At 41.4% G+C, this 27139-nt stretch overlaps 1 protein-coding gene across 8 annotated transcripts in view; it reads left to right on the top strand.

The window, feature by feature from the left end:
- SLC25A13 (solute carrier family 25 member 13) overlaps positions 1-27139 on the top strand; it is a 221912-nt gene that overhangs the window by 124675 nt on the left and 70098 nt on the right. For 5 of the 8 annotated variants that reach the window (XM_067042538.1, XM_059074831.2, XM_067042539.1 and 2 more), the window contains 6 exons: positions 15187-15333; positions 17384-17522; positions 18274-18367; positions 18585-18669; positions 22261-22345; positions 22826-22984. In XM_067042538.1, coding sequence (XP_066898639.1) covers positions 15187-15333; positions 17384-17522; positions 18274-18367; positions 18585-18669; positions 22261-22345; positions 22826-22984 — 709 coding nt within the window. Of the gene's footprint in view, positions 1-15186; positions 15334-17383; positions 17523-18273; positions 18368-18584; positions 18670-22257; positions 22346-22825; positions 22985-27139 lie in introns of all 8 variants that reach the window. The other 3 variants (XM_067042537.1, XM_059074829.2, XM_059074832.2) reach the window with 1 other exon arrangement.

Genomic DNA, 27139 nt, shown 5'->3' with positions numbered 1-27139 from the left:
CATCAGCATCTAACCATAGAATTATTTCACCTGAGGCCTTATTATAGCCAAGACACTGGATCTAGACCTTGACTGCATATTGGAATCACCTGGGGAGTTTTAAAAACTATTGTTGTTTGGATCCCCCATCTCTAGAGATTAGATTTTGTGTGTGTGTGTGTGACGGAGGGCAGGGAGGGACTGCTTGGGCCTTGGGGTATTTAAAGCTTTTCAGGCACTTCTATTGTGTTGCCGTTTGAGAATCACTGTTCAGAGCACTAGCTGTCCGTATCCGGGGATCAGCTCTGTGGGAGTTATCCACATTTCTGGGACGCCCCTGACCCCAGTCCCTCCTGACTTCCTCTCTTCACTCCCTGCTTCGTGATAATTTCACTAGGCCACTGATGATACTAACAGAAGGCTAGTAGCAAAATATGATCACAGTTTAGTTTTCCTCCTGAAGCATAATTTTAAGACTGTGTTGATTCAGATATTGTTTAGTCACTAGAGATCAATATCTAAATAATGTATAGGTCTGTGTGATAAACCACTCTTTCAAATTTTGATGCATTTGTTTTGTTTCTCTAACAATTTTATTTTATTAAATATGATATTTAAAAGACTTGTTTAAGGGAATTAGTTTGCTGTGTTTAAGTCGTGGGTCTTGAGGAAAAATTTGCCAAGGAAACCATCTTTTTCTTCTTTTTTAAAAAACCTGAAATGTAGTTGATATACAATATTATGTTAGTTTTAGGTGTACTATATAGTGGTTTGACATTTGCATACATTCTGATATGTTCACCATGATAAGTCTGGTAACCATCTGTCCCCATACAAAGTTACCATATTGACCATATTCCTAATGTTGTGTATGACATCCTCGTGGCTTCTTTATTTTTTTTACTGTAGGTTTATAGCTCTTCATCTCCTTTGCCTATTTTGGCCCCGCCCTCCCCATCTGCCTACTCTAAACACCTTCTCTTCTTTGTTATTAGTAACATCAGCAGCGGGTATCTTGGTGACCCTGCGTCCTTCGTGTGCCTGTGACCTTGCCAGAGTCTTCTGAGGAGTGGTTGGAAGCACAGCTGTGGGGCGGAGGTGGAGGGTACACGGACACACGTGCACCGTGATGTGTGCTCCTTCACTCAGCATTTTGTGGTCTCCATTCTTAGGCACAGTGTATGTAATAGGTTGACTTTAATAGGTGCTTCGCTTTTTGACTTTCACTGGTATCATTATGATATCTTAAATTTGTCACGCTTTGTAGTTTGCTTTTATTTTCCCAGTCTTTGAAAACTTAAAAAAGGAGATGTCTTAAACACGCCTTTGTATTTATTTTAAAATGTGTTAATGTCTATGAATTCCCTTTTGCAGTTCTATATAAACATAAACCTGCTTAAATAACTCAGGTGGAGAACGGAACGTGAGTTGTTAGGTTTGTGCTGTTGTTTATACAAGACATCGGCGCGCAGTAGGAGGTGGTATTCATTTTGATGAGGAATAATTACAATAATGCTATTGAGACAGATGCCTCCAATTGACTTTATGGAACACAGCCTAATTAACTTGTAGTCTTAATGGGATGTTAGCAGTGGTAAGGATGATCGGGTTTCCCTTTAAGCAAATATCAATTATGCCGAATTGAGTCAGCTGTAATCCACTCAGCTGCTTCTAGGCCTTCCTCAAGATATGGACAAGCCAGAGGCAAAGATGAGATGACTCAGGGATTACTGATTAGGTTTCCAGCTGCAGCTTGTGGGGCATTCATTTGTATTGGACTCCGTTCTATACCGGTGAATACACTCATCCCTCAGTGTCCTGCATGGGACTTGACTTTGTAGCCAGAATGCAAGTGCTAAACTTTTACTAGATTAAAATGGTCTTGGTAGGTAATTAGGGCTTTTCTTTTATGTCCCACTCCAGGCCCAGAGCTAAAGGAATTAACAGATGTATCATGATAGACTTGCTATGAATGCCGATGAAATGCCAGTTTTGGTGTCTACCACTGGGTCACTGTCCCACTGTCCCCATTCAAATGCTTCCTTTGCTTCCTTGGAAGTCTTTTCTGAACGAAGGTAGAGCCTCAGACCTCAACTTCAAATACTTTGCTCTTTGGGGCTCTTTTCTGGTTGCAGGGACCTTCTTAAAGATGTAAGTAAATGTAATCTCCTATGTTTGGGGCTCTTGCTTTATCAAGCATGTGCCCTCCTTTCTGCTGTGGGGCAGGGCTCAGAAACACAGGCACCAGCTCCCTGGCTGGCGCCAAGGTCGTGAAAGAACTGCCACCATGCATGCCACTTGCCTGTCACCTGAGGAGGAGGAAGAGGAGCAGCCAGCCGTAGGGTCAGCTTCACAGTGCTTGTGACCTCAGGGAGTCTGTTGTCGAAAACACCGGTCAATCCCACTGAAGGGCCTAGAAGGTATCAGCCTCACACTCTTGTGTGTTAACCTGTGCTTATGTATGTGCACGTGTTTGTGCCCAGTGAGCAGTGCATTTCTCTGCAAGGTCAGTTTTTTTCCACTTCATTTAAAAAATATTTTATTTTATTTATTTATTTATTTATTTATTTATTTGGCTGTGTTGGGTCTTTGTGGCTGCGCACAGGATTTTCTCTAGTTGCAGTGAGGGGGGGCTACTTTTCGTCGCAGCGCGTGGGCTTCTCATTGCGGTGGCTTCTCTTGCTGCGGAGCATGGGCTGTAGGCACGCAGGCTTCAGTAGTTGCAGCACGAGGGCTCAGTCGTTGTGGCTCATGGGCTCTAGAGCGCAGGCTTCAGTAGTTGTGGCGCATGGGCTTAGTTGCTCTGCGGCATGTGGGATCTTCCCAGACCAAGGATTGAACCCGTGTCCCCTGCATTGGCAGGTGGATTCTTAACCACTGCGCCACCAGGGAAGTCCTAAAAAATATTTTACTGTATGGAAGCTGGTGTGAGTTTGTTATAAGCCACCATGTGGCTGTGAGGGCTCCACGTGTTCACGTGTTCGTCTGGGTACTGTCTGAGGTGGTTGGTGCCGGCCGTGGGCGTCTATTGAATGCTGAGCTGGAATGTTGTTTTCTGTGCTTTGGTTATAAAATTCATAAAGTGGTGAATCAGTTTGATATACTTGGAGCTAAATTTGCCTTGTTTGTACTTTGTATCTAAATGATAGTGTTGAAGCAAGTATCAGGGATGCAGAGCCTCCCTTCTAGAGTCTTGGTAGGGAAGGATTTCAGAAGGGGGTGCAGCCACAGTCCTGTTACCCCCATCCTTAATACTGTCGCATCCACTGCTGCTATCTTTTTTGTGCTGGGTTCTATCATCTCCACTTAACTGCATGAGTGATGGTGTGTACATGTGAATGTGAATATAGTTTTATATGTTGCAGTGTATGTGTGTGTATTTTAAAATAGTCTGTAAGCCTTTGCAACATATCTGTACTCTCAGCTCTTAGGGCAAAGCTCTAATGGTTACTAGTTGAAAAATGGATTTTAATATACTGAAAACAGTATATTTAGAAAAGAGTTCTGAGAAATTTTCCTATTCTATACCTGATGGAACTCCTGTTCATAAATGATATTAACATAGAACTCTCTACCCTCTTTTGAAGTATTTTTGTGATTGTTATTCGCATGAGGCAAGCCACCCAATTCATCTAATGTTTGCTGAGGATGTAGGATTTGTCAAGAGGCCTTGTGCAAAAGGCTCAGAGGTGCAGAGGTAACAACTTTTTGTGTGTGTGTGTGTGTGTGTGTGGTATGTGGGCCTCTCACTGCTGTGGCCTCTCCCATTGCGGAGCACAGGCTCCGGACGTGCAGGCCCAGCGGCCATGGCTCACGGGCCCAGCCGCTCCACGGCATGTGGGATCTTCTCGGACTGGGGCACGAACCCGTGTCCCCTGCATCAGCAGGCACATTCTTAACCACTGCGCCGCCAGGGAAGCCCAACAACCTTTGAAATACTTATAATGTACAAGTCTGGGCGGGTGTTCCTATGTTTATTCACCTGACAGCTCAAAAAGCACAACTGCAAACAGATATAAAATGTATACCCTATGAGGATGCTCTTTTATAACAAAACTCCTTAAGGGTTTGTAGCATAAACCCTTATGGCAGGTGTAAACCCAAAACCAACATTCAAAGTGTGGTTAGAGCAGCCATCCAAAGTACAAAATTAAAGGGCCAGATACTACTATAAGGTCTAGTTAACAGACCCATTTTACAGATGAAGAGTCTGAGGCCTTTTACTTTAGTGTCTCTTAGCAGTATCTCATTTGTGATTTAGATTTGCATTTCCCTAATGACTGATGATGTTGAGCATCTTTTCATGTGCTTGTTGCCACTTGTACATTTTCTTTGGAGATGTGTCTGTTCAAATCCATTACCTTTTTCTTATTGGATGGGAGTCGTAGGCAATTGTGAGCACAGAGTGAAAGAAAGGCCTCTTAAGTTTTTCTGCCAAATTATTCTGTAGAGTCGGTACTGAGAGTCACTTTCAAAAAAAGAAGTAATAATAGCAACAACCTTTATAATTTACAAAGTGGTTTTAAATATCCTGTTTCTGATGCTAGCATCCCCCAATACCCTGAGAGGTAATTATAATTATTCCCTATTATATACAAAAGAATAAACAGACTCTAGGGTAAAACTTTGCATTTACAGGTAATTTTATGGGGAAATGCTCATGGCTTTCAATAGGATCCCAAAGGAGTACCCCAAAAGAGTACAGACCCGCTGTTCTAGAGCTTAACTTCTTCCATAAGATCACAGGCATGTGAGGGATTAAAAAATATGACGCCATTACCACTATACTCCACTATATTGTCTCCAGGGCCATGGCTATGAAGTTAGTTTCTGTTCCTGGAAGGGGCCATGTTTCTGAATGGGGATGTACAGTCATGCATTGCTGAACATTTAGCATTCCTGATCCCTGCCATTAATTGCCAGATATGATTATAAAAAGCCGTAGTAGGGGTACGTGTTATGGTTGTTTCCAGTTACTTTTTTTTTTTTTTTTTTTTTTTTTTTTGGCCACAGCGCGCAGCTTGCAGGATCTTAGTTCCCCGACCCCCGACCGGGGATCCAATCCAGACCCTGGCATTGAAAGCATGGAGTCCTAACCACTGGACCACCAGGGAATTCCCCTCCAGTTACTTCTTGATAATGGTTTATAATCATGGGTATATATTTCACATATAATTATTACAGTTTAAAAATCATCTACACATAGGAGTTTCTAACAGCTCTGGTCTCAGGATAGAAAAGTCTCAGATTACTACCCAATGCGATATGCTTGTTAACTACCTCTCCTGTAGCATTTTCCATCTTAGAAAGTGCTTTGGCTTGTGTTGGTCTTTACAGTTGCCTTAGGTGTTAAGCAGTTGCTATTGTTTCTGTATGAAAGATGAGCATGTAGAAGCTTGGAGGAGTTTTTGTTCAAGATGAGACAGGTGGAAAAGAAGTTGGTTTTAATTTTCCTAAATCTCTAGCAGTGTTTTCAAATTTTGTGTAAAATCTTTCTGCAGTGATTTTAAAAGGCGGTGCCCTGGGCCTCTGTCCCCACCAAGGATCTGATTCAGTAGGTCTGGATAGGGCCTAAGAAATTGCCTTTCAAACAAGCATCCTGAATTGTGAGGTTCCAAATTGTCCGAGGGCCACACGTTGAGAAACATTGGTCTAGATGACAAAACCCTGACTGTTTAAAAGCACAGAATCTGGTGTTCAGGTCTCATCCTAAGGCTGATGGGGAGCTAGGAGAGGCAAACATGATCAGATTGGTGTTTCAGAAGGACTGCTCTGGCTGTTGTGTGGACAGTCAAATGGAGAGGAATCTGCTGGGAGAGGGAGACCATCTGGCCATTTTCCAATCCAAGAGAGAAATGACTGTGGCCTGGGTTGGATGGTGATGGTGATGAGCTAAAGAAAATGGGTTCAAGAAGAGTTCAAGAGATGGGCCTGACCAGACTTGGTGATCTGTTAGGATAGGGACAGTAAAGGATATGCAGAACTCATGGCTCCCTCCCGGATTTTAGGCTTGGGCAAGTGGAAGGATGGTGGTGATTTACGGAGACTGGGAGCACGGGGGGATAGGATGGAGGACATGCTGGTGAAGGCCTGTGAGGAGTGCTTTGCATGTCATCACCACTGACGTGTGTGGCTGGGTTGTTTCCACCTCATCACCTGAGTTCCTTGGGGTTAGGATCCCATAGGAGCCCTACCTATGGCCCCACAGACTTGAGCATTTCCAAGAAAATTCTCTTCTTCATTTCATGGAGCCAGGAAATTTCTTCTGTTTCCAGAGGCCTTCCTCCTATCACTGTAGGAAGAAGAGTCATGCAGAAATCAGCAGTGGTCTAAATTGGTGCCGAGGCCAGATTTTGAAGGTGGGATTCCATTAGTTAGCCAAGAAATGAGATAGCTGGCTTGGGAGGGAGTGGGGCTAAAAATCCTCTCTAATATCTTCTCATCAAATAGAGTTTAAGAATGAAGTTGCCTGACCCAACAGAAAGCCCTCATCACAAGGGTGTGAGTGTTTTACCATAACTTTATTCGGGTCCTCCTTTTGTCAGGAGATGGATGATGAGACCCAGAGAGGTGAGTCGTAGTTGGTAGAGCTAAGAGTAGAACCTGCGACTCAGAGCTGTGTCTGGTGTCCCGACCAGCCATTCATATTTGTTAGGACCCTTGTCATCAGATCACGTGAGCCCCAAGCTAGCCCTGTTGGGTGCCAAAGCATATGCATGCAAATAAGGCAACTGAACAGTTTTGGTTCTTTTTGTTAAATCAAACCAAGCAGTATTTTGGCTTACGGGTCAACATGGCATACAGACCAACCCAAGTCTTTTGTGTGAAATGGACGTTTTGGTTTTCAGGTTCTGCACCCTAGAGAGCAGAGTTCTGGAAGTCAGCAGTCCCAGGTGCTGGTGGTTACCACGTGTCCCTCTGGAGGCCAGAGATTTGCTGCTCCTGGTCAGCAGTTCTGAGTCATAGGGTTGCGACTATGTATGTCAGGGTATCCTGGTTTAAGGCAAAACTTTCAGCACAAAAGGCTGTGTTGTTAAAAAAGAAATTGTTCCCCCCTGCCAGCCCAACATCACCACCAAACAAAAGAAAACATAACCTCCAACCATGGCAACATCAAATTCTCAAGCTTTGGAACTGAAAGAGCGTTTCAGGTGTTAACAAAAAACAATCCTTTGTAGTAGAACTTGCTGAAGCCACAATTGTGTAAACAGGTCAGTGGACCACTAACAAAGTCCTTACTTAGGATTGAGTAACCCAAGCCATTTGTGCCCCTGCCCTGGGTCCCCCGACTTGCCATCTGTATTAGTTAAAATATCTAGACCCTGGATCTCTAGTAGCCAGAGACCATGATTATATTTGCATTCTTAACATGGGTGTGATTTTTATGTTGATTTTAAGTTGGACCAGATGGGGTCTGTGATACAGCTTTGGTACTGCTTCATACATACAGTACCACGTGATGTTCCAAAATGAAATAATGAGTAAAGGTAGCTAATGTTGTTTTGCCCTCAGCTTCTCCAAGAGATGAGGTTGTGTTTTATGTCCAAATGGAAACCACTGCTAGTTTGGCGCCAAGTGACCCGAGATGGGGGAATAGGCTGGTCACTTGGAGAGTTAGACGCAGGATTCATTTCGTTCTCACTGCACCTTCTGCTCTCTGGGCAAAGGAAATCAGAATTCATTGTGCCGTTGTGTCCATGGCGTTCATCAGCTTGCTGTTTTGTTGAGTCGCCTGTTGTGCAGGCTTTTACAGTAACATCCTGGTAAAAATGAACACACCATATAGCTGTTACCCACTGTGAAGTTTAACGTTGAATCAGAAGAGCAAGGAAATTGAGATGGAAAAGCTCTGTACTGGTTGTTGCCAAGGTGTTGCTGTGTGTGCAGTGCCACATGCAGCACTGCTACTGAAGAACCTTTTAATTAGAGACCCCACCCAGTGAATTGGGGATGAAATTTCATGCTGAACTCTGGAAGTCTGACTGCATAGGCTGAATGTGGGGAGCACAGAAAAATGTTGAGAATGGGAACTACTTATCTCTCTACCTATTCCATTGCCAAGTTCCGTTTTTCACTCAGTTAAAAAAATATGTGGATCTTTATTTTAACTAGAATTTTTTCCTCCAAATTAGCATAGGATTATGAAAATGATACTTATATATTAAATAGTAGAGGTCCTGATACTTGATGTAATATAGAATTTATTTGAAATAGGGCTAAATATAATACCATATTTTATAAGCAAACCGTTATACATTTTTATTCCTCATTTTCATAAATAATTACCACCTGCGTTTTCCCCAGAATTCTTCTACCACCACCCCTGAAAAGGAATTCTTTTGAATTATATCTTTGTTGATAACCCATTGTTATTAAAGTTTTAGATATATATTTTTTAATTTCAAAACTGTACAAAACACAAAAATGCAAAGTAGTCAGGGGTGTTTTTTAGTGTTCTTGGCTTTATAATATAAGTCTAATATAAATCATCTGGATCTGCTGCTTGTTTTGAGGGTCTGTTGGTCTTTTTTTTTTTCGTTCCTGATAAATTGTTTTCAGGCTGAAGCACAAACTTGCACATCTGTATAGAGGTGGAGAGAATTTTTCCATTCAGAATATACCCACTTGAAAATTGGAGATTATTAAGAAAATGACAGGCCTTGAACTCTTAGAAGCATGAATGTTAAACCAAAAGTGGTGTAACCCCTATATATGTGTATTTCTATACAGCTAGCAACTCTGAAGAGTTTGATTTTTTTTTTTTCCCCTCCTGCAGCATTCTGAATGGGTGTGTTAAAGTAGTTGGAAACTGCTACAGTAGAAACCTAGTCCATTAATCATCACATACCGGAATAGAGGGAACAGAAAACAGTTCACTGGCAAATGTAAAGAGAAACTGGGCCTCCTTTCATGTGCTGGAGCAGGACTGCCTTAGAGGTGGCCGTCCAGCTCCTTGCTCTGTGACCTTCTGGCCTTAGGTGAAGGAGGGCCCTCTCTTTACAGTCCTTCCTGGCTCCATCAACAGCGTTTAGGAAGCGCCCTGTGGCCTGTTACTGATAAGAGCTCTCTTGGGAGAACCGTGCCTTCATCTGGGCTCTCTGGGTTTTCCACAGGGTCTCAGGCCATCGATTTTATTGTCTCTACTCACTTGTTTAGGTATTGCTTCCATTTTTGTCATCTGCCTGCTCTTTCTGCGCATTGTACGATGAGCTCATCCATTTTTACAACTTTATTTTTTTTTTTCCTTCTGAGTTTCCTTCTGGGTAGGCCTTCCCCTAAAAGGAACGGGCAGTCCACGTAGGATAAGGATATGGCTCTGGAGCCAGACCGCCCGGCTGCATATCCAGTTTCATCCTTAGCGTCACACGACCCTCAGCTGCTCTTTACCTAATTTTTCCATCTACAAAATGGAGGTGGTGGGTAATCCCACCTTATAAGGTTATTGAAAGATGAAGTAGGAAAATGCAGCTGTCCCTGGAGCATAGCCTGTGCTTAACAACAGTAAATGTTAGCCTTTTGGGTTTTTTTTTTTCCCCCTAAAATCCTGTTGTCTGCATTTCTCAGATTTACATTTCGACCTGTACCTCTGGCTTTCTTTTGTTTGCAGCCTGGAGGCAAAGCTCATCTCATTCCAAGTTTCTCCCCGTGGTCAATTACCTCATCTCTTTCCCCTTAAGTATTTTCTTTTGTGGTAGCTTCTCCTATCTCTCCCATCATCCAAGGTGAGAATTATTTAAGAGACTCTTGTTTCTTTTTTATATATAAATCACCACCCAAACTTTTCTTAAAATCTCTTTTCCAGTTATCTGTCCAGATCACTTATGATCCCCTTACTTACAGTTTTACCCAAGGCAGCATAAGTTAGTGGTTGGAATTCTCAGGTTTGGAATCCGACAATACTTTGGTAGAGATCTCAGCTTTCCCACCTCCTAGCTGTGTGACGTTGGACTAGTTACTTAACCTCCCTAAACTTCAGGTGCCTCTGGGAGATGAAGGTGTTATCACTTCACAGGATTATTGTGAGGCTTGAATCAAGTCCTGTCTTTGAAGTTTTGGGCAGAGCCCCTGGCCTGTAGAAGTGTTCAGGCACTCAGCTATTACTGTTATCCTCCACCCTAACTGGGCTTCGTCTCTCCGTTCCTGTTGTTGGTTCAGAATCACTTAGCAGAACTGCTGTTCCTTACTTTTACTAGGTGATTTTTTAAAACACTCCAAGAACTTATATTGCAACGGACTTTAGAGGTTTTTAAACCATTCACCTTGACCAAAATCAAAGCTACTTTTTATTAAGTGCTGGTCGCACGTGACGTCTAGTTTTTACCACTTGGTGCAGTCAGGTGTTGCTGAGGCTCTGAGATATAAACACACTTCCCTAAGCCCTCCCAGCTAGGAGCGCCATGACTGATACTTGAACTCTGCCCATTCCGGTCCCAAACTTCAGATTTGTCAATATAACAGATTGCTTCCACAACCCCCTGCATAAAATGAAATAAAATAGAATATGAAAAAATAAATAAATAAAATAAAATTCCTTGACATATGTTTCTCAGCCAGTAGTTGAACAGGTATTTCCAGTGACTGGGAACCCCCTGCTTTGCAAGGTAGCCCATTTCATTGCTGAATAGTCAGGTTAAATACTTCTGTGTTTTGTGCTGAAACCTGATCCCTCTATCTTCTCTCCATTGATTTTTTTTTTTTCTTTAAGAAATACAGAGAACCAGTCTAACTTCTTTTTTACCTGATAGTCCTTTAAACCTTTAAATATTTGGATGTAACTATTGCTTCTCCCATTGTTCTTCTCTCCCCCGCACAAAGAATGAGTTTATCCATTCTGGTCCCTTTTTTGGAAATGAACGGTAACTACCCATGCTCTATACACCATGCATACCAAAAGCTCGCCGTCCCAGCTTTACCCCTCTGGACTCAGATCTAGGATGCTTCACCGTCTTGGTAGCCCTGAATAGGGTTAGGTTTTCCTTAAACAGCTGTAGAGGTGCCAATGGAGAGCTTTGATGTTAAGTCAGTCTACTGTGAATAGTGAGCCTGGTTATTTGTTTCAAAGGTCATTCATTCTTTTTTTGTGTGTGTGGTACGCGGGCCTCTCACTGCTGTGGCCTCTCCCGTTGCGGAGCACAGGCTCCGGACGCACAGGCTCAGCGGCCATGGCTCGGGCCCAGCCGCTCCGCGGCACACGGGATCCTCCCAGACCACGGCACGAACCCGCGCCCCCTGCATCGGCAGGCGGACTCGCAACCACTGCGCCACCAGGGAAGCCCATTCTTGAATTAAGTATGTATAGAGTACCTGGGTGTTAGCTCCCCCCAGGCCTCCTTACTGGTCTTTCTCCTCAGTCTCTTGAGGTTGTGAGCAAGGCTGGGAGAAGGCCCTTTAGATTTGGTTTCTCTCCTCCATGGTCTCTGCTATTGTTAGGAGGACGATCCTGGTGTCGGAGAGCACATCAAAGACTTTTGCTTTAATGAAAAAGTTTTGGGAATTTTATTGTTTTCTCGTGAAAATAGGCTACAGAAAAATCTAGAGCATTGGAATACTTTAAAAACAAATTGAATGTTTATCTTCTCATAGCTATGAAGACTCCTAAGTGTCAAATAATATTTTGTCATCAAATTCCTGACAGCAGCATTATCCAGGCTTCCCATGCAGTATGGTGAGGTATTAAGAGCAAGGTCAGTGCAGTGGGACTGCCTGGGTTTGAATTCCAGCTTTGCTGCTTCCTGTCAGTGAGACGTTCGTTTCCTCAACTGCTACAGTGGGGTTAATAAGAGTTCCTACCTCATAGGGTTGCTGTGAGCATTAAATCAGTTTATCACGACAAAGCACTTTAGAACACTGGCAGGTAACGTATGCTTACAAAATGCTGTTGTCGTGGCTGTTTTATCATTTGAGGTAACAGTTTTCATTTCCTCACCCAGATGAAGCAATAGTCATGACATAAACAGGTGTTCTTCAGAAGGCAACCCCCATCTTCAGTAAGCTACTTTTAAGTTTGGGGAAACAGATAACTAAAGGTTTTTACTATACTCTACTATTAGAGAACTACCTGGATCTACCTTGTTTTTCGTGGACTTTAGTGTCCCCAATCTTTAAGAACTGTTGGAAATGTGTTCTCAAGTTGTTCTTTGTTAGGGTTAGAAGTGCTTTCTTGTATCGTGATGGCGGGATTCCCGCTACTAAATGTTTAATCGTGCACAGAAATGCGTAGTGATGCATTTGTCCTCACTACAGATGCACCCCCTGACCTGCAGTGGGGAGCATCAACCCCACTTGGGTGTCTGTTTCCCAGTTAGACATTCTGGATGGATTGGTCTTAGTGTTCCGGCTTCCTGCTCTCTGAGGAGTTGGAGTGACCAGGGAAACCGATGCTCCTTTTGGTATAATGATCTGAGGAGCCCCGAGACTATTTTAGTTATAAACTAGGGGAAGTGGTAAATAACTGAACGCACTTTCTGGTACTGTTGAGAGTAATCTTGGCTCACGATAGCTTCAGCAGTGGGTCTAGCAATTCAAAGAAGACTGTGTTCATTTACTTTCAATTGAATACATACTGTGGTCTTTTTTCACTACAGGGTCTTTAACAGTTGGTTTCATCCTTTTTTTTAAATTGGAGACACTTGTACAGAGGACCCCTTTGTGTTCAATAGATTGTAATTTGTTCACTCAGTCGGTTTTATACAGTACCTGTCACTGAGGATTATGTCCATGGTTTATTGAGTACCTGCTATATCTAAAGCATTCTGCCCACACCGTAAGTACGATGAGCAGGACACAGTCTCTTTTTCCTGGCAAGGCGGGAGAAACACAGGAATGTAAATAACTGATTATAATGTAGGATGGAGTAAGACAAGTCTTATAATTGAGGTTCAAGCAGGAGGCCGCATGATCAGATCAGTTATTTTCAGTTAGGAGGCCTGGTTATATTTACCTAAGTGGTGGCATTTGAGCCACCAAGTGGTAGGATTTCAGGAGCTAGTGCAGAAGGCTATAATCTCCGCCAGGTGGAGGGAAGAGTGTGGAGAAAGGCCCAGATGTGTGGAAGGTCTGTCCAGGCTGGGCATGGGGTGCCCTAGACCAGGCTGAGAGTAACTCCTTGTAGGGTCTGGAGAGCCTTGCTTTGGAGATAGATCTTTACGATGAAAGGTTTCAGCTGAGAGTGATTGAAGTCAGATCTGAGATGCTGAAAGGCAGCTGTTGATGTGTGCAAGGTGGATGCAGAGGTCAGAGAGGAGTGCCAGACTGACAGTTGGGCCCATGGTGGCCATTCAGCCATGGTCTGAGGAGGCCTTGAACCAGTGGTCAGGAGTAAAAAGGAAAAGATGCATTTGACTGAACTTTCAAAGGTCCAAGTGGCTTAATGTAGTAACTGGTTTACTCTGGGGGAAAGGAAGCTGGAAGAATTGAAAATGACAGGTTTCTAGGGTAAGTGACCGGAAAAGCAACATGCTAATAATTAAGCTTTGAACATGGGAGAAGGACCAGGTTTGAGGGCTGGGTGGGAGACATATAGTAGTGGATTTAGCGACGTGTAATTTTATGGCCTTTACAAGATACCCCCATGAGTATATTCACTAAGCAGTTAGAAATTCTGACGCAGCAGATAGGAGTGAGAGACTTGGATCTGGGAGTCAAGCCTTATAAGAAATCTTATAAGAAGACCTAGGGAGGGGAGGTCTTTGCCTAGGAGAGTTGAGTGAGAAGACTGTCCTTGTGAAAGGACAGAGGGCTGACACGTGCCTCCTATTTAAGGAATGAATGGAAGAAGCACTAGAAAGATTAGGGCCCCAGGCGAGAGTTCCAGCAGGGATCGGCTGGATCTACACTGGCAGATGCTATAACTGAGAAGAGGCTTTTGAATAGGATAAGAACTCTGATTCTTATTATTGTTTTGTCTTTAAAAATGTTTTATTGTAGACACTTTCAAACTCCATAAAAGTGAGGATAAAGATATGATAACCCACCATGTTCCCACTATACAGCTTCAATTATTATCAATATTTTATCAGTCTTCCTTTATCTCCCCACCTTTCTGTGGGAGGAGAAGGGAAATAGGATACTTCAGGGCATTTTCAGATTCATGTCATTTCTCCCACACTTTAGTTTGCACTACTTCATGAGGACAGTTAGTTTTCATAAAACTGTAAGTCATTATCTTGCCAAAGTTAAAAAAAAAAAGTTAATTCCTCAGTATCATCTAATAAAACTTTTTTAAATTTAAATAATTTAAAGTCCTTGAAAGCCACATCTGGGATGCCTTTTAATTTCATAGAGATTAGATCTCACTCTAAGGGCCCATTTGGAAAATGGACAGAGCATCTTGAGGAGGAGAATATAATACTCTCTGCAGAAGTGTTGCTTCTCCTATACAGCACGTGATGGGTTTTGACGGGAGACCGTGTTTTATTTTTTTGATACACTTATCCCCTGAGAATAGCAATAGAAATCTAAGGTTGGGCTTCCTGTCCTTAGATCATATGAATTAAAACATATATCCAATGGCATTGCCAGAGTTTTGCCACCTCTGATGCATGTACCGTCCAGTCCCTAATTCTAGAGTGTTGGTCCTCAGTCGGGACATATGGTCCTCTCTGGAGACATTTTTGATTGCCATGGCCTTGCAGAAAAGGGGCTACCAGCATCCAGTAGAAAGAGGGTAGGGATGCATAGGACAGCCCCCATAACAAAGGCTTAAACTACCCCAAATACCAACAGTGTAGAGGAATAGCATATTCCTGAGCAGAACTACCCTTTTCAATATGCTGTTACATCACATGTTTGTGAACCAAGTTACTGTTAAAATTTTTTCTCTGTTCTTTGGAGAGAGGTTAATGTCCCAGTAGGTGTTTTTCCTTTGATCATCTGCATCCCCTAAGCAGGGTTTGTCCAGATCTTTGAGCCTACCTAGCTTCATTCGAGTTTTTATTTTCCTTGTGTCTTTGGACTAGAGCAGAACATGGAAGTGATTTGGTTTCTTTGGGTAAGAAATTTAAGGAATGTACTTTCTCAAGACATGTTCACCAGTCTGAACAAAGTTCTCTCTTTGGAAGGAGATAACTTGGGAGTGCTATTGAACAAGTGTGGGGCTTAGTAAATCAAGATATAATGTATATATTTCTTCACCCTGATTTGAAATTGAGCAGTCATTTGTAGTAAATGGGAAACATAAGTGAAGTATTTCACCTTCTTTGTTTGCAGGAAATACAATTGGAGCATGCAAAGCAAGCCTTTGTTCAAAGGGACAATGCCAGGACTGGAAAAGTCACAGCCATTGACTTCCGAGACATCATGGTCACCATCCGCCCTCATGTCTTGACACCTTTTGTAGAAGAATGTCTAGTAGCTGTAAGTTGTTTTTTAATTTCTATTGGAGTATAGTTAATTTACAATGTTGTGTTAGTTTCAGGTGTACAGCAAAGTGAATCAGTTATACATATATCCACTCTTTTTTAGATTCTTTTCCCATATAGGTCATTACAAAGTACTGAGTAGAGTTCCCTGTGTTATACAGTAGGTCGTTATTACTTATCTATTTTATACATAGTAGTGTGTATATGTCAATTTCAGTCTCCCAATTTATCCCTCCTCCTAGGTTGTAACTTGCCATAATGAAATAGCTTATTCTTGGTGTAAGCTCAGTAAATAAGGGATTGTAAGAACAAGTCTTACAGATTATGCAGTTTCTTCTGTTTAAACACTAATTTTCTTAGTGATATTGTATCCATGACCAAACTTACAGAGAGTGCTTTGCCAGTTTCAGTGGGTAGGTTGACTTGTTACCTGGATGATATGGACTATCTTAAAGAAATGTATTAACTGGCTTTTTTAAAAAGGAAAACCAGACATGTAATTGCATATTAATTTGCTTTATATTTTGAGGTATGTCAAATGCTGATCTTTGCTTTTACCTGTTCTCTAAGGCAAAGTGGTTTTTCTAAACAAGTAGTGCACATAGATGTATTTGAGGAGTCAGCAGAACAGGAACTCTTAACCCTTGGATTCACTCATTCATTCAGCATGTGTGTGGAGGCGACACTGGCACATGCAATGGGCGGAGCCTTGCTGACATGTGTCGTGGAGCTTCCCTCCTAGTGGATGTCCAGCCACTCTCCTCCTTCATGGACCCTGAGGGTGTCCTGGAACATTCCGTGGTGGTTGTTCCCAAGCCTTGGTCACAGAGTTTAAGAATCATCAGGGATAGTTATTAAAAGTGCAGATTCTGAGGTCTCTTCCAGGCCTACCCATTCACCATCCACAGGTGGTAAGGTCCTAGAATCTAATTTCTGAGGCTTCCTAGGTAATTGTGATGATCCCCCAGATTTGGGACCCTTATGCAATGGTAACTCTTCCTTTGTTAATCCCAGGGAGAGGACTTTTTGAGTGTTTTCACCATCACCTGAGTTTCCCACAATGCTTACCATAAGGAAGAACTCAGGGGAGCTTTTCATTTTTCCTCTCTTTCTTTCTGGTCTCTCTCTTTGGAGATGCGGTGATCTGACAAGGCCTTTTCCACTCCGGCACTGTGTTAATCTCGCTCCTTTTCTTGGCCCCCCTTCGCTATCCCAGCTCTCACATCAGCTATTTCAAATGAGTAGTAAGTGAAGATTTATGTGGTTGTTACCTTATAAAGAAGTGCTTTCCTAATAAAAATATTTTGCCTTGTTAGGGAAGGCAAAATATTTGAAACCTCAAACTGAAGTTCCATTCATAATGGACATGCTGTCTGTTTTCCTTGTCCCCGTGAAGAAATATGGTTTCTTACAAATTCTGATTATCAGAATTCTGACCAGTCTTAACCCCCATCAAAGCGTATGACATCTCATAATTTTACCATAATATGCTTGTTTGCTAGAAATCCTACCAATATAAAGTCTGTACTTAAATGCTGATTTATTACTACTTATAAGTAACATGACAAATCATGATATTAATGTTAGATTGACCACTTTTCATAGTATGTTTGTGTTGGTATAATAGAGTTTTGCATGTATAAGTATACACATGTGTGCATGTGTATAATAGAGTTTTGCATGTCTAAGCTTTTAAGAATTGCTCATTAGATGAAATAAACAAACTTATAAAACATTTCCAATTGAAATTTGAACTCTGTAAATTACTACTGGTTCTGTTGTTATAATCCTACACATGTATTTAGTTTTCTAGGACTTTGTGGAGAGTACAAGTTCTGGTCATGATTAGTTGCAGTTACTTCTAAAAATCATTTATAGCTTTTTTTTAATGTGAAAGAAAAATGCTTATAAACATTTCTTTCTGTACATGCTTTCTTGATTACTTCCAAAACTAGCATTTGATGTATGTACTTCTGAATCTTCTTCATTCTATAAATGCTTTGTTTATTTTTCTTCTCCCCCCTCTTATTTTCAACTTATCTGAGGCTGCTGGAGGTACCACGTCCCATCAAGTTAGTTTCTCCTATTTTAATGGATTTAATTCACTCCTTAACAACATGGAACTCATTAGAAAGATCTACAGCACTCTGGCTGGCAACAGGAAAGATGTAGAGGTGACTAAGGGTGAGTGAGAATCTGAATTCTTGCCTGCAACTATCTTGGTGAGTTATTATTAGGGTAAAGAAGGCAACTAGGAGTTTATGTTATAAATTTTTCTGTCCCACTGACACATATTAACCATATGGTACATGTGTGTTCTCCACCCTTAGATCAGACAAAACAATCTTCAGCACATTTTAAATAAACCCAAGACAGTCTTTGAATGAGGGAACCATGTAAAGTTTCTTAAATGTTTTCAAATCTTACTAAAACCTGAGCTAAATTGGCATCCTCTAAAGTGACCTTCAAAAGTACACAAGGAATTGCATAAACTTACACTGCTGACAGTGTGTGTTGATTGACAATCTCTGATCAAGATATCAGCATTTTAATGGGATTTCTTTTTTTAAAACAGAGAATTCCCTTCGGAATTCTACAGCTTCATTAATATTACGTCCTGGGACCTATGCATATTGAGTTTCATATCTCCTTCCTGGTTTTCCCTGACCCACAATTTGAATGGCTTCCTGTGTCATTCAAAGCCTTTGGATGACACCAAGCTTTTAGAGTCAATATTAGAGAAACTATTCTGCACACTCTTTCCAGATAAATGAAAGAACTGCAAAAATTCTTACCCTATTTGGATTGACTTGAATTCTACGACTGTTAATAATAAAGTTTGGTGATGTTTGCTCATTCCTGTGCCTTGAGTTAATGCTGCATTTAGTGGCTATTCCTTCTTGAATCTTTCCCTTTTAACTCTTTTTCCATACAGAGGAGTTTGTTCTGGCAGCTCAGAAATTTGGTCAGGTTACACCCATGGAAGTTGACATCTTGTTTCAGTTAGCAGATTTATATGAGCCACGGGGGTAAGTTGCTCGTGTTTTTTTTGTTTTTTTTAATTAGCTTAATAAAGGGAGGTTAGAAGATGGGGTAGGAGGACCGCAGCAAACCTGGAGAAAAAGAAGCCATATTAAAGATGACTCTGAAATATGGGAAACAAGAAAAGAAACGTTTTAAAATTCCATAATGTAAATTTTAATACATTTGTATTTTGTTGTTGCTTGTGCTTGCTTTTCCCTCTAGACGTATGACCTTAGCCGACATTGAACGGATCGCTCCTCTAGAAGAGGGAACTTTGCCCTTCAACTTGGCCGAGGCCCAGAGGCAGGTGGGTAAAAGGGAGCAGCACACTTGCTTCCTGGTGTTTCTTTGATAGGGTCACCCATCCCCTTTTCACATGCCAATTGCCTGTACAACACTGGTCTCTGACCTACCATTTCTTTGTTTTGCACCAAAAATCCAGACCATTTCAAAAGTCTGGAAAGAGAAATTACTTAGAGATGTTCTGAGAAACAGATAGTTGGCATTTGCTTTTCCTGTGAAAGATGGGGTGATTTCTGAACCGCCTTAGAAGCCTAACCCTCCCAAAAGAGGCAGAAGATCTTCCCTCAATCTTGTGCTGGGAGAGGTGGGACTGGAGTCCCATTTTGGTGTCACCGTCCAGTGTCGTGTTGTGAAATGAAAGCTAGGCTCTGCCCCACAGAGAGGCACTTCATCAGGGCATCACCCAACTGCCATGCCTGCTGGTTTTCTGAATATCAAAATGAGATAATTTTGTTTAGTCTGGAGTCACAGTTTGAAGGCTTTTAGACCTATTTTCTTTGTGAAAGGACTCATAAGTTATGTGGAAACAATTTGAGGAATGCTAAATTTTATTTTATGGTTAACAGAAACCAACCTCTTGAATTTGTGGAAGTCAGAAACCGAAGACCTGGGACCTCTTACATTTAACTCTTACTCGGCTTTCTATAGGTCAGGGTTAGAGAATAAAAGCCTCCAGAGCATGTGTTGTGCTTACATGGTGTTTGTAAAATAAATCCACTCATAGACGAGCATCGTTTTAGAAAAATACCTCCTTTAAGGCAAAGCCATCTCTGAATCCTGTGAGACTTAACAGTTTTTGGCTGGGAGCTCCGGGTCTGTACAGAGACGCCAGTTTGACCACAATGGGTTGATGCGGGCTGCATTTTTAGGACGGGCAGGCCTCGGGCCAGGACGCCCTCCTTTCAGCTCTTTCCCACCCGATGGCAGCGGCAGGTTTTGTGTGCAGCGTGTAACTCAGAACGGTGGGTGTGCGCTCAGTAAACCCTAACTAGGCACCTCTGGAAAACCAGCTGGCTGCCGTTAAAAGAGGAAGCCGATTTCCCCGAGTGCAGGAGAGAGAACTGTATAATCACGTGCAGAGGTGGAAGCAGCTCCGCTCTCCCCCACTTTGATTTTTAAACACTGCTTACTAGATGATTATCTCTTCGTCCCTGTACTACTAGCTCCTGTAGAAATTTGGGGATTAAGAAAAAGCAGAGAATTTTTTTTTTTTTTTTAAAGATTCCTCCTGTTCTCCATGGTATCCCACAAGTTTTCCTCTACGCACTCTTCAGCTTTTAAGAGTTTCAGATGATGGGTGCTTGTGGATCCTGGACATGAAAGGGTTAGACGAGATTGATGAGATTTATAGCAGGAAATGATTGGCTGCTGCTTAGAGGTTTAGAGCAATTCACTGGGGCTCCTTGCCTGGAATATTCTTTACTATGTGAACCCCAGTGGGCCTGACAACATCGACAGACTCAAGCAATGGAAGTCATCTACCTGGTAGGCTAGGTGCTAACATTTATCCTCCACAGAGGAGTATAGGAGGAGGAGTCTGTCTTGTGTTGTTTTATGAGCACACCACATTTCTAGCTTTAGAAAAGTTAAATGAAATTCTGGGATTTCATTTATTTTGTCTTTGGATGAGTTAGTGATAGTGGTAGGTTCCTCTCCCCACCAACCTATTATTTTCAAAGTATTTTCACTCATTGTTTTGATGCCAGCACCTTTCTAAGTACTGCATATTTGTATCCATGTAAATAAAACAGTGCCTTTCTAACGGATGCATCTGTCAAAATGAAGTTACTATAGTTAACAGATATAGATGGAAATCATCCATCTATATGGAGATAGTGTTGGATGCACCCCATGGAATCTGCAGAAGAGATGTTTTACTTTCTTAAAGATGCATATTTCTATGTAAAGCTGTTTTCAGTTAAATAACATTGAAGGAGATTCCAAATTATCTCATTGTATTAGAATTGTGCCACATTGACAGCAACTAAAATTCAGTGGGTTGATAGCTGGGATTGGTCATTATTTTCATTGTTCACCGATCTTAATTATCGTGGCTTTTGAAAAAACAAATGTTATTGAATGTATTTATTCATTCAACAGGTATTTATTAAGCACCAGCTATATGCCACCCTCATGTGACAGCTCTGTGTGACATAAAATTACTATTTTATTTATGTAGACAGAGAATGGAAATACTCTGAAATGTTCTGGCATCAAAAACACTGTAAGAATAATAGGTCAAAAGAACAATCATAATACAATAACTGACTGGCCTGAAGTATGAATTTAGAAAAGATGGACCAAAAAAGGGGAGAAAGTATCAAATCACCTGTAGTACAACCACCTAGTTGTAGCCACTGTAAACATTTGGATATCTCTGGGTGATGAGATAGCCAAAATGTTAGTGTTATTATTATATGCATATACATACCAAAATAACTTTTTAAAAAATAGCATATTCACACACAGTCTTTAACATTGGTTTTAAAAGATTATCATGGGGCTTCCCTGGTGGTACAGTGGTTGAGAGTCCGCCTGCCGATGCAGGGGACGCGGGTTCGTGCCCCGGTCTGGGAAGATCCCACATTCAGCGGAGCGGCTGGGCCCGTGAGCCATGCCCGCTGAGCCTGCATGTCCGGAGCCTCTGCTCCACAATGGGAGAGGCCACAACAGTGAGAGGCCCGCATACCGCAAAAAAAAAAAAAAAAAAAAAAAAAAAAAAAAAAAAAAAAAAAGGTTATCATGAAACATTTCAAACATTTTAAAAGGTAAAGAAAATCATACCGTGAATACCTGTCTACTCACCATATTCTTTTTAGCCTGTTTTTGCTTTATAATACCTTATGAACACTTTTTCTGAGCATCAAATATCTTTTACAATATTGCTTTTTAATGACTTACAATTTTGTTTTAAGCTATAGCATTATTTTTAACCAGTCCTACATTATTGGACATTTAGGTATTCTCAGAGTTTTTGCTCTTAAAACAGAACTGCTTTTTAATATTCTTGTAGCTTGATCCTTGTTTATATATATGATTATTTTCTAGCCTAACTTTTTATAAGTAGAATTGCAGGGTCAAAGTTCAGGTACATTTTAAGGGTTTGGGTGCATATTGCCAAGTTTCCCTTCAGTTTATGCTTGATTAAATGGCAGATTTGAGAAGCTCTGTTTTTTTATCATCTCTTACCAGGTTGGATATTGCCATTAAACAAGCCAACAAAAAACCCCCAAACCTACCAATTTGACAATTTGATTGATGAAGAATGATGTCTCATTAATGTTTTTAAATTTGTATCTCTTTGATCACTAATGAGAATTCAACATTTGAAAATGGGTTCATATTCATAACATTTTGGGGGACACATAACAGCTTTCATTATATTCAAACTTGATTTTTTAAAATTAATAGCAATAATTACTTTTTATTAATAAGAACTTACAAAATCTAATCATACCTTCCTCTTTGACATTTTAGTTGTATCATGAGTTTAGAACCCAGTTGTAACTTTTAAAAAATAGTATGTGCTCATTTTTGTTGTCTTCCTTTCTGTCTCCTGTTTTCTCACTCTGCAATTCCTGTGCATGCAAAGAAGAAGGCCTCAGTCAATTCATCTCGACCAATTCTCCTACAAATTGCAGAGTCAGCTTACAGGTTTGGTCTGGGTTCTGTTGCTGGAGGTGAGTCATGGATGAGTGCAAATTTTTCATTTTTGTTATTTCTCTTTTTCCTCTGATTTTCCACCTTGAAATATTGAAGGACAAAGCCTCCTCTGGTCTTTCCCTGAGCTAGTTACCAGTCTGTATCTGTGTGATAGGATAATAGCAAAGGGAACTTTTTCCTCATACCTACATCTGATCAGGGACTTAGAAGAGACTTTTTTCTCTCATTTATCTGCAGATAGGCTTTCTAGAGACGGGTTAATAATGAGGTTAGGCTGTAGTGATGTGCTTTTTTAAATTTGAACTGTCTGTGATATCCTTTTATCAGGAGAGACGAATGAAAATCCAGTTATTTATTAAGGGTGTAGAGAGTTTTAAAACTTGTATATACAAAATTTGTTTTTTTTCTTCCATCCACATTTTCTCTTTGATGTTAAACAACTCCCCCTTTCCTCTGACCTTAGTTTCTTCTGAAATATTGTTATTCCTTTATTTTAGCTGTTGGAGCCACCGCTGTGTACCCTATCGATCTGGTAAAAACTCGAATGCAGAACCAGCGATCTACTGGCTCTTTCGTGGGAGAACTTATGTATAAAAACAGCTTGGACTGTTTTAAGAAAGTGCTACGCTATGAAGGCTTCTTTGGACTGTATAGAGGTTAGTGCCATGTGCTAAATTCATGAAAGGGGAAATAGTAGTCAGAAGTTTGGTTTTTCCATCTGAATGCCTGAAATGTATTAGAGAGACTGTGTTAAAATGGAAATACAGCAGATTCTCAATTATCCATGCTAATGGGCGTAGGCTGGAGGCATCTAGGGCATGGCTAATCAAAACAGCCCATAATCTGAAAGCCATTTATATTGCTGTGCCATATGTTTTATTTCTTAAAAGTAATTATTTTCATAACCATCTCTAGTGAGTTTTTAAAAGGCTTGTATTGTTTGTGTTCTTGAACTAACTCTACTCACCGCCTAACAGGGAAAGGCAGCAGGGGGACAGGACAGAGCCTACTTGGGACTAATGATTCTCCTTGAATATTCCACAGAAATGTCTATCATGCGAGTACCCAGGGGTTCAGAGCAGCACTCGTTCCTTGACTGTCTCTTTCTGAGTTAAGGTTGCCCCTTTCCCTTCCTCTGACTCTGAACCCAATGGAGTTGATTCACATACCACTCTAGCCAGGCAGTCCTTCTCTATCCAGCTGCTTCTATAATCATCTAAGGCTCATTAATCTACAAGAACAGTAGCAAGAAGTATGTCATCACAAATGGAGAGGATCCCACAGACCCTGACTGCTTGACCACCGGCACTGGCCTAAAGGACATGACTTAACTTCCCAGCCACTCCCTCTGTGATTGCCTTCTACAGAGAGAAGAGAAGTAACTGTATTTGCATCAGCTAAAATCCAGTATCGTGAGGCAGTTCCAGCTGAGCCACTTTGCCATTTGGCGACTGCAAAGCTGACGGGGTCTTCCCTCCCTTTCCCTACCAGGAGATAGTATTTAGTACTCTGCAGAGACAGACCTTGAAGCCGTGTAAGCAGCCGTGTAAGCCTGTGCCTCTAGGCCTCTTCTGCCATCTGCTGATTCTAGTCTTCCCCTTAAGCACCCAAGTTAAAAATAAAACAACAACAAAGACCCCTCTTGAAATCTCTCACCTTAGAAATGAGGAGGTTTCAAACTCCCGAGAAGCTCCATTTTGCAGGTTCTTTTGTGTAGGGAGATAACTTCCATCAAAGGCCTTTTGATCTTTCCCCTGTGCTCTTTCCCTCACCCCCTGCCTCTTCTCACAATTGGGAAGGTCTTTGACCCCAGGTGATTGATGATGACCCTTACAGGGTCACTGCCTTTCATTTGAAATACTTTTCCCTCCTGGTGACAACAAACCTCAAAAATGAAATGTCTCCCGGAGTAGTACAAGGTGAATGTCACAGTTCCTGCTTTGCAGTGATTCAGCAAAGGCTACTACTACTACCTGCTCATGTGGGTTGTTTTCTGTGGGGAGAGCTTTGAGCCTCAAACCGGACAAATGTCTCAGCCTTGGCATTGCTTCACAAGCTACTTTCATGGGCTTCCCTTGGTGTTGGATTAAACATCAAGGGTGCCTTTAGAATTGTGAGAAATAATTTTTGTCCTGCTGAATGCCTTTAATATGCTTGTGTTGACCTGGTTTGTTTGAATTTTGAGTCCCTTCTCTTTCCTCTTTGACCACACCTGGTGGGTCTTGATTCTTGGTTGCATCTGGAATTCCTTCCTCAACCTATCCTTTTGACCCCATGGACAAAACAGCTTAAAGCGTACCTGAGTACTGAGCTACTGTGGGCCATCCCATAAACCTCATGCTGTTTCAGTTATATCAGTGAGACTGGCGGAACTGGTTTTAACTCCTCAGGGAAGGGGAGTAAGCCGCCCTGTCAGACAGACATGGAGGCTCCCTTTGAACACCAAAGAGGCAGCTCCTCATCCTTTTCCTGGTTTAGAAAGAGCCATTTATCTAACCTGTTTTGGGTGCCTGATCCCTAAGGGGTTCGCTTGTCAGAGGATGATAAGTAGAGTGTGAATATAAGATGATTAGTGCTAGGAGTCAGTCACCTGTGTTCATTTCTCCCTGACTTCTTATCTCTTCTCGTAGACAATTTTAGAACAAAAGATATACTATAAAGCTTTGTTTAGTTTCTGTTTCGTAATTTGGATCTTGAGAGCGAAGAGGTGATTGGCAGTTTAGGCTTTTGAAAAAATTATATATAGTCTTGCTTCATAAATGAATTATTCCTTCATAAATGAATTGTTGATTGGTTGGGGACTAATTCCCTTTAGTGCCTTGCACATAATCATTGATTAAAAATTGTGTGTAACTGTATATTTGTAAATGCTTATCATTGGACAAGAGAGGGATCAGATGAAAACGGGAAACTATCATTACCAGCAAAAAATTATAATAGAAACAAAAAAGACCCCAACTATTTCTGAGAATCAGTATTCTAACCTTCGTGTAGAAAGTCAAGATATAAAACACCCAACATGTGATTCTTTGACTATAAATTTCTTATTAAATGTAATTTTGTTTAAAATTTTAATATTCCAGGGGAAAACAGTTAAATTTTAATTTTGAGAATTTAGAATTGCTGCTGTTCACACTCCACCTAGCAATACTTGAGAAGGTGGCAGAGTACATCTCTAATTTATAAACATGTTTCAAAATATTGAGCCTGTTTTTTCCTATTACGGAATTTTACTTCACATGTAATTTTTCTGCATCAAGACATAACTAATTGCTAATATTTCCCGAAGAGTATAATTTGGGAATGTTGCATAAGTAAGTTCTCTCCCCTATTGTAAAGCTATCTTTATGTATATTTGGAGGAAACGTTGGCAGCTGGCCCTGAAAGAAGGTCCTTGCAGCATGCATCCTTATTACAAGGTTAATGTAGCATCGCTCTCCCTCTCTTTTTTTCCTTACAAGAATACGGAACTCTAAAGGAAGCGCTTTTGTATTTAGAAATAGTACGCGGGCCTCTCACTGTTGTGGCCTCTCCCGTTGTGGAGCACAGGCTCCGGACGCGCAGGCTCAGCGGCCATGGCTCACGGGCCCAGCCGCTCGCGGCATGTGAGATCCTCCCGGACCGGGGCACGAACCCGTGTCCCCTGCATCGGCAGGCGGACTCTCAACCACTGCGTCACCAGGGAAGCCCACCCGGAAGGCTCTTTTTGAAGAACTAATTCCGCGCGAGTTGTTTTCCTCTGTCCTTTCTCTGGCAGTTGCCAGCATCTGTGCGCAGCCCTGGAAGTTATCCCGTCATAAGCGGGGACCACATTTGAGTCACAGCCCCGTCATCCAAGGAATTGGGGGATTTTTAGCACTGTCTTCAGTTGATGCTGAGTCCTAGGAATTTTAGTGTTGTGAGTTGGTGAGGTCTTCTCTCCATGCTTCTGTGCAGCTCCCTGCTTCTTTGTCTCTCAGAGCCTCTTATCTTTGGGGGGTAAGTTTGGTTGGTAGAAATGATTCCCTTAGAAATCCTATGAGACTGACTCTGCAACCCTTCTCTGTAATGCAGACTACTTTCTTTACAAGAAAATTATTGATTTTCCTAGGTGGTTCTGTAATTTTTGAAATTCAGACCCTTTAGGCTAAGTCTATCTGTATCACAGGAAATAACACCCAAGAAAATCCACATCTCCCTAAAGTCACTTGTAAAAGTCTTCCTTTATTTCCTCCCCAGTCTCCAGATTGATTTAATGCACTCAGGTGTTTAAAATCCTTAATGAATTACCTGACAGCTCATTTGGTTTGAATGAACTACATGACCAAATGAGTCAGTTATTGGCTAGCTGTAGACTTGGCATATCAAAGAGAAACAATTGATTGGGTAATCATCCATAATTAAATGCTCTTAACGTTCCAGGAATAACTAATTTCTGCCTCTAAATTTTTGCTACACTCTCCTCTCTCAGATGCTTCAGGTAATGAGATGAGTACCCTTAGAAATTGGAAAATGTTATGGGGAGGGAGGACCATGGGGAGAAAGATGGATTCAGGAGAAATACTTCTTAAAGGAAGGTTTTCGTTTTTATTTCTGTTCATGGGAAAAAAAGAAAATCTGCCAGAAAGGGAAATTAGATCACTCTCCGAATTAAACTTAATTTGGAGTACTACTTAGTCTTTGAGGCAGTTGGGAAAAAAAAAAAATTCTTTTAAAAAAATCAGCCCATTGACCAGGCTTGTAGAGTTTTAACTGTGTCTATTTCGGGTTGTCTGCGTGGTGCAGAAGCAGTCGTCTTCCATCCTGGAATGTTCTCAAGGTGACATCTAGAG

The sequence above is a fragment of the Kogia breviceps genome, chromosome 9 (assembly GCF_026419965.1).
Source record: "Kogia breviceps isolate mKogBre1 chromosome 9, mKogBre1 haplotype 1, whole genome shotgun sequence".
In the NCBI taxonomy this organism is placed as follows: Eukaryota; Metazoa; Chordata; class Mammalia; order Artiodactyla; family Physeteridae; genus Kogia; species Kogia breviceps.
The sequence above is the reverse complement of the archived record's forward strand: the minus strand, read 5'-3'. Positions and strand labels throughout refer to the sequence as shown.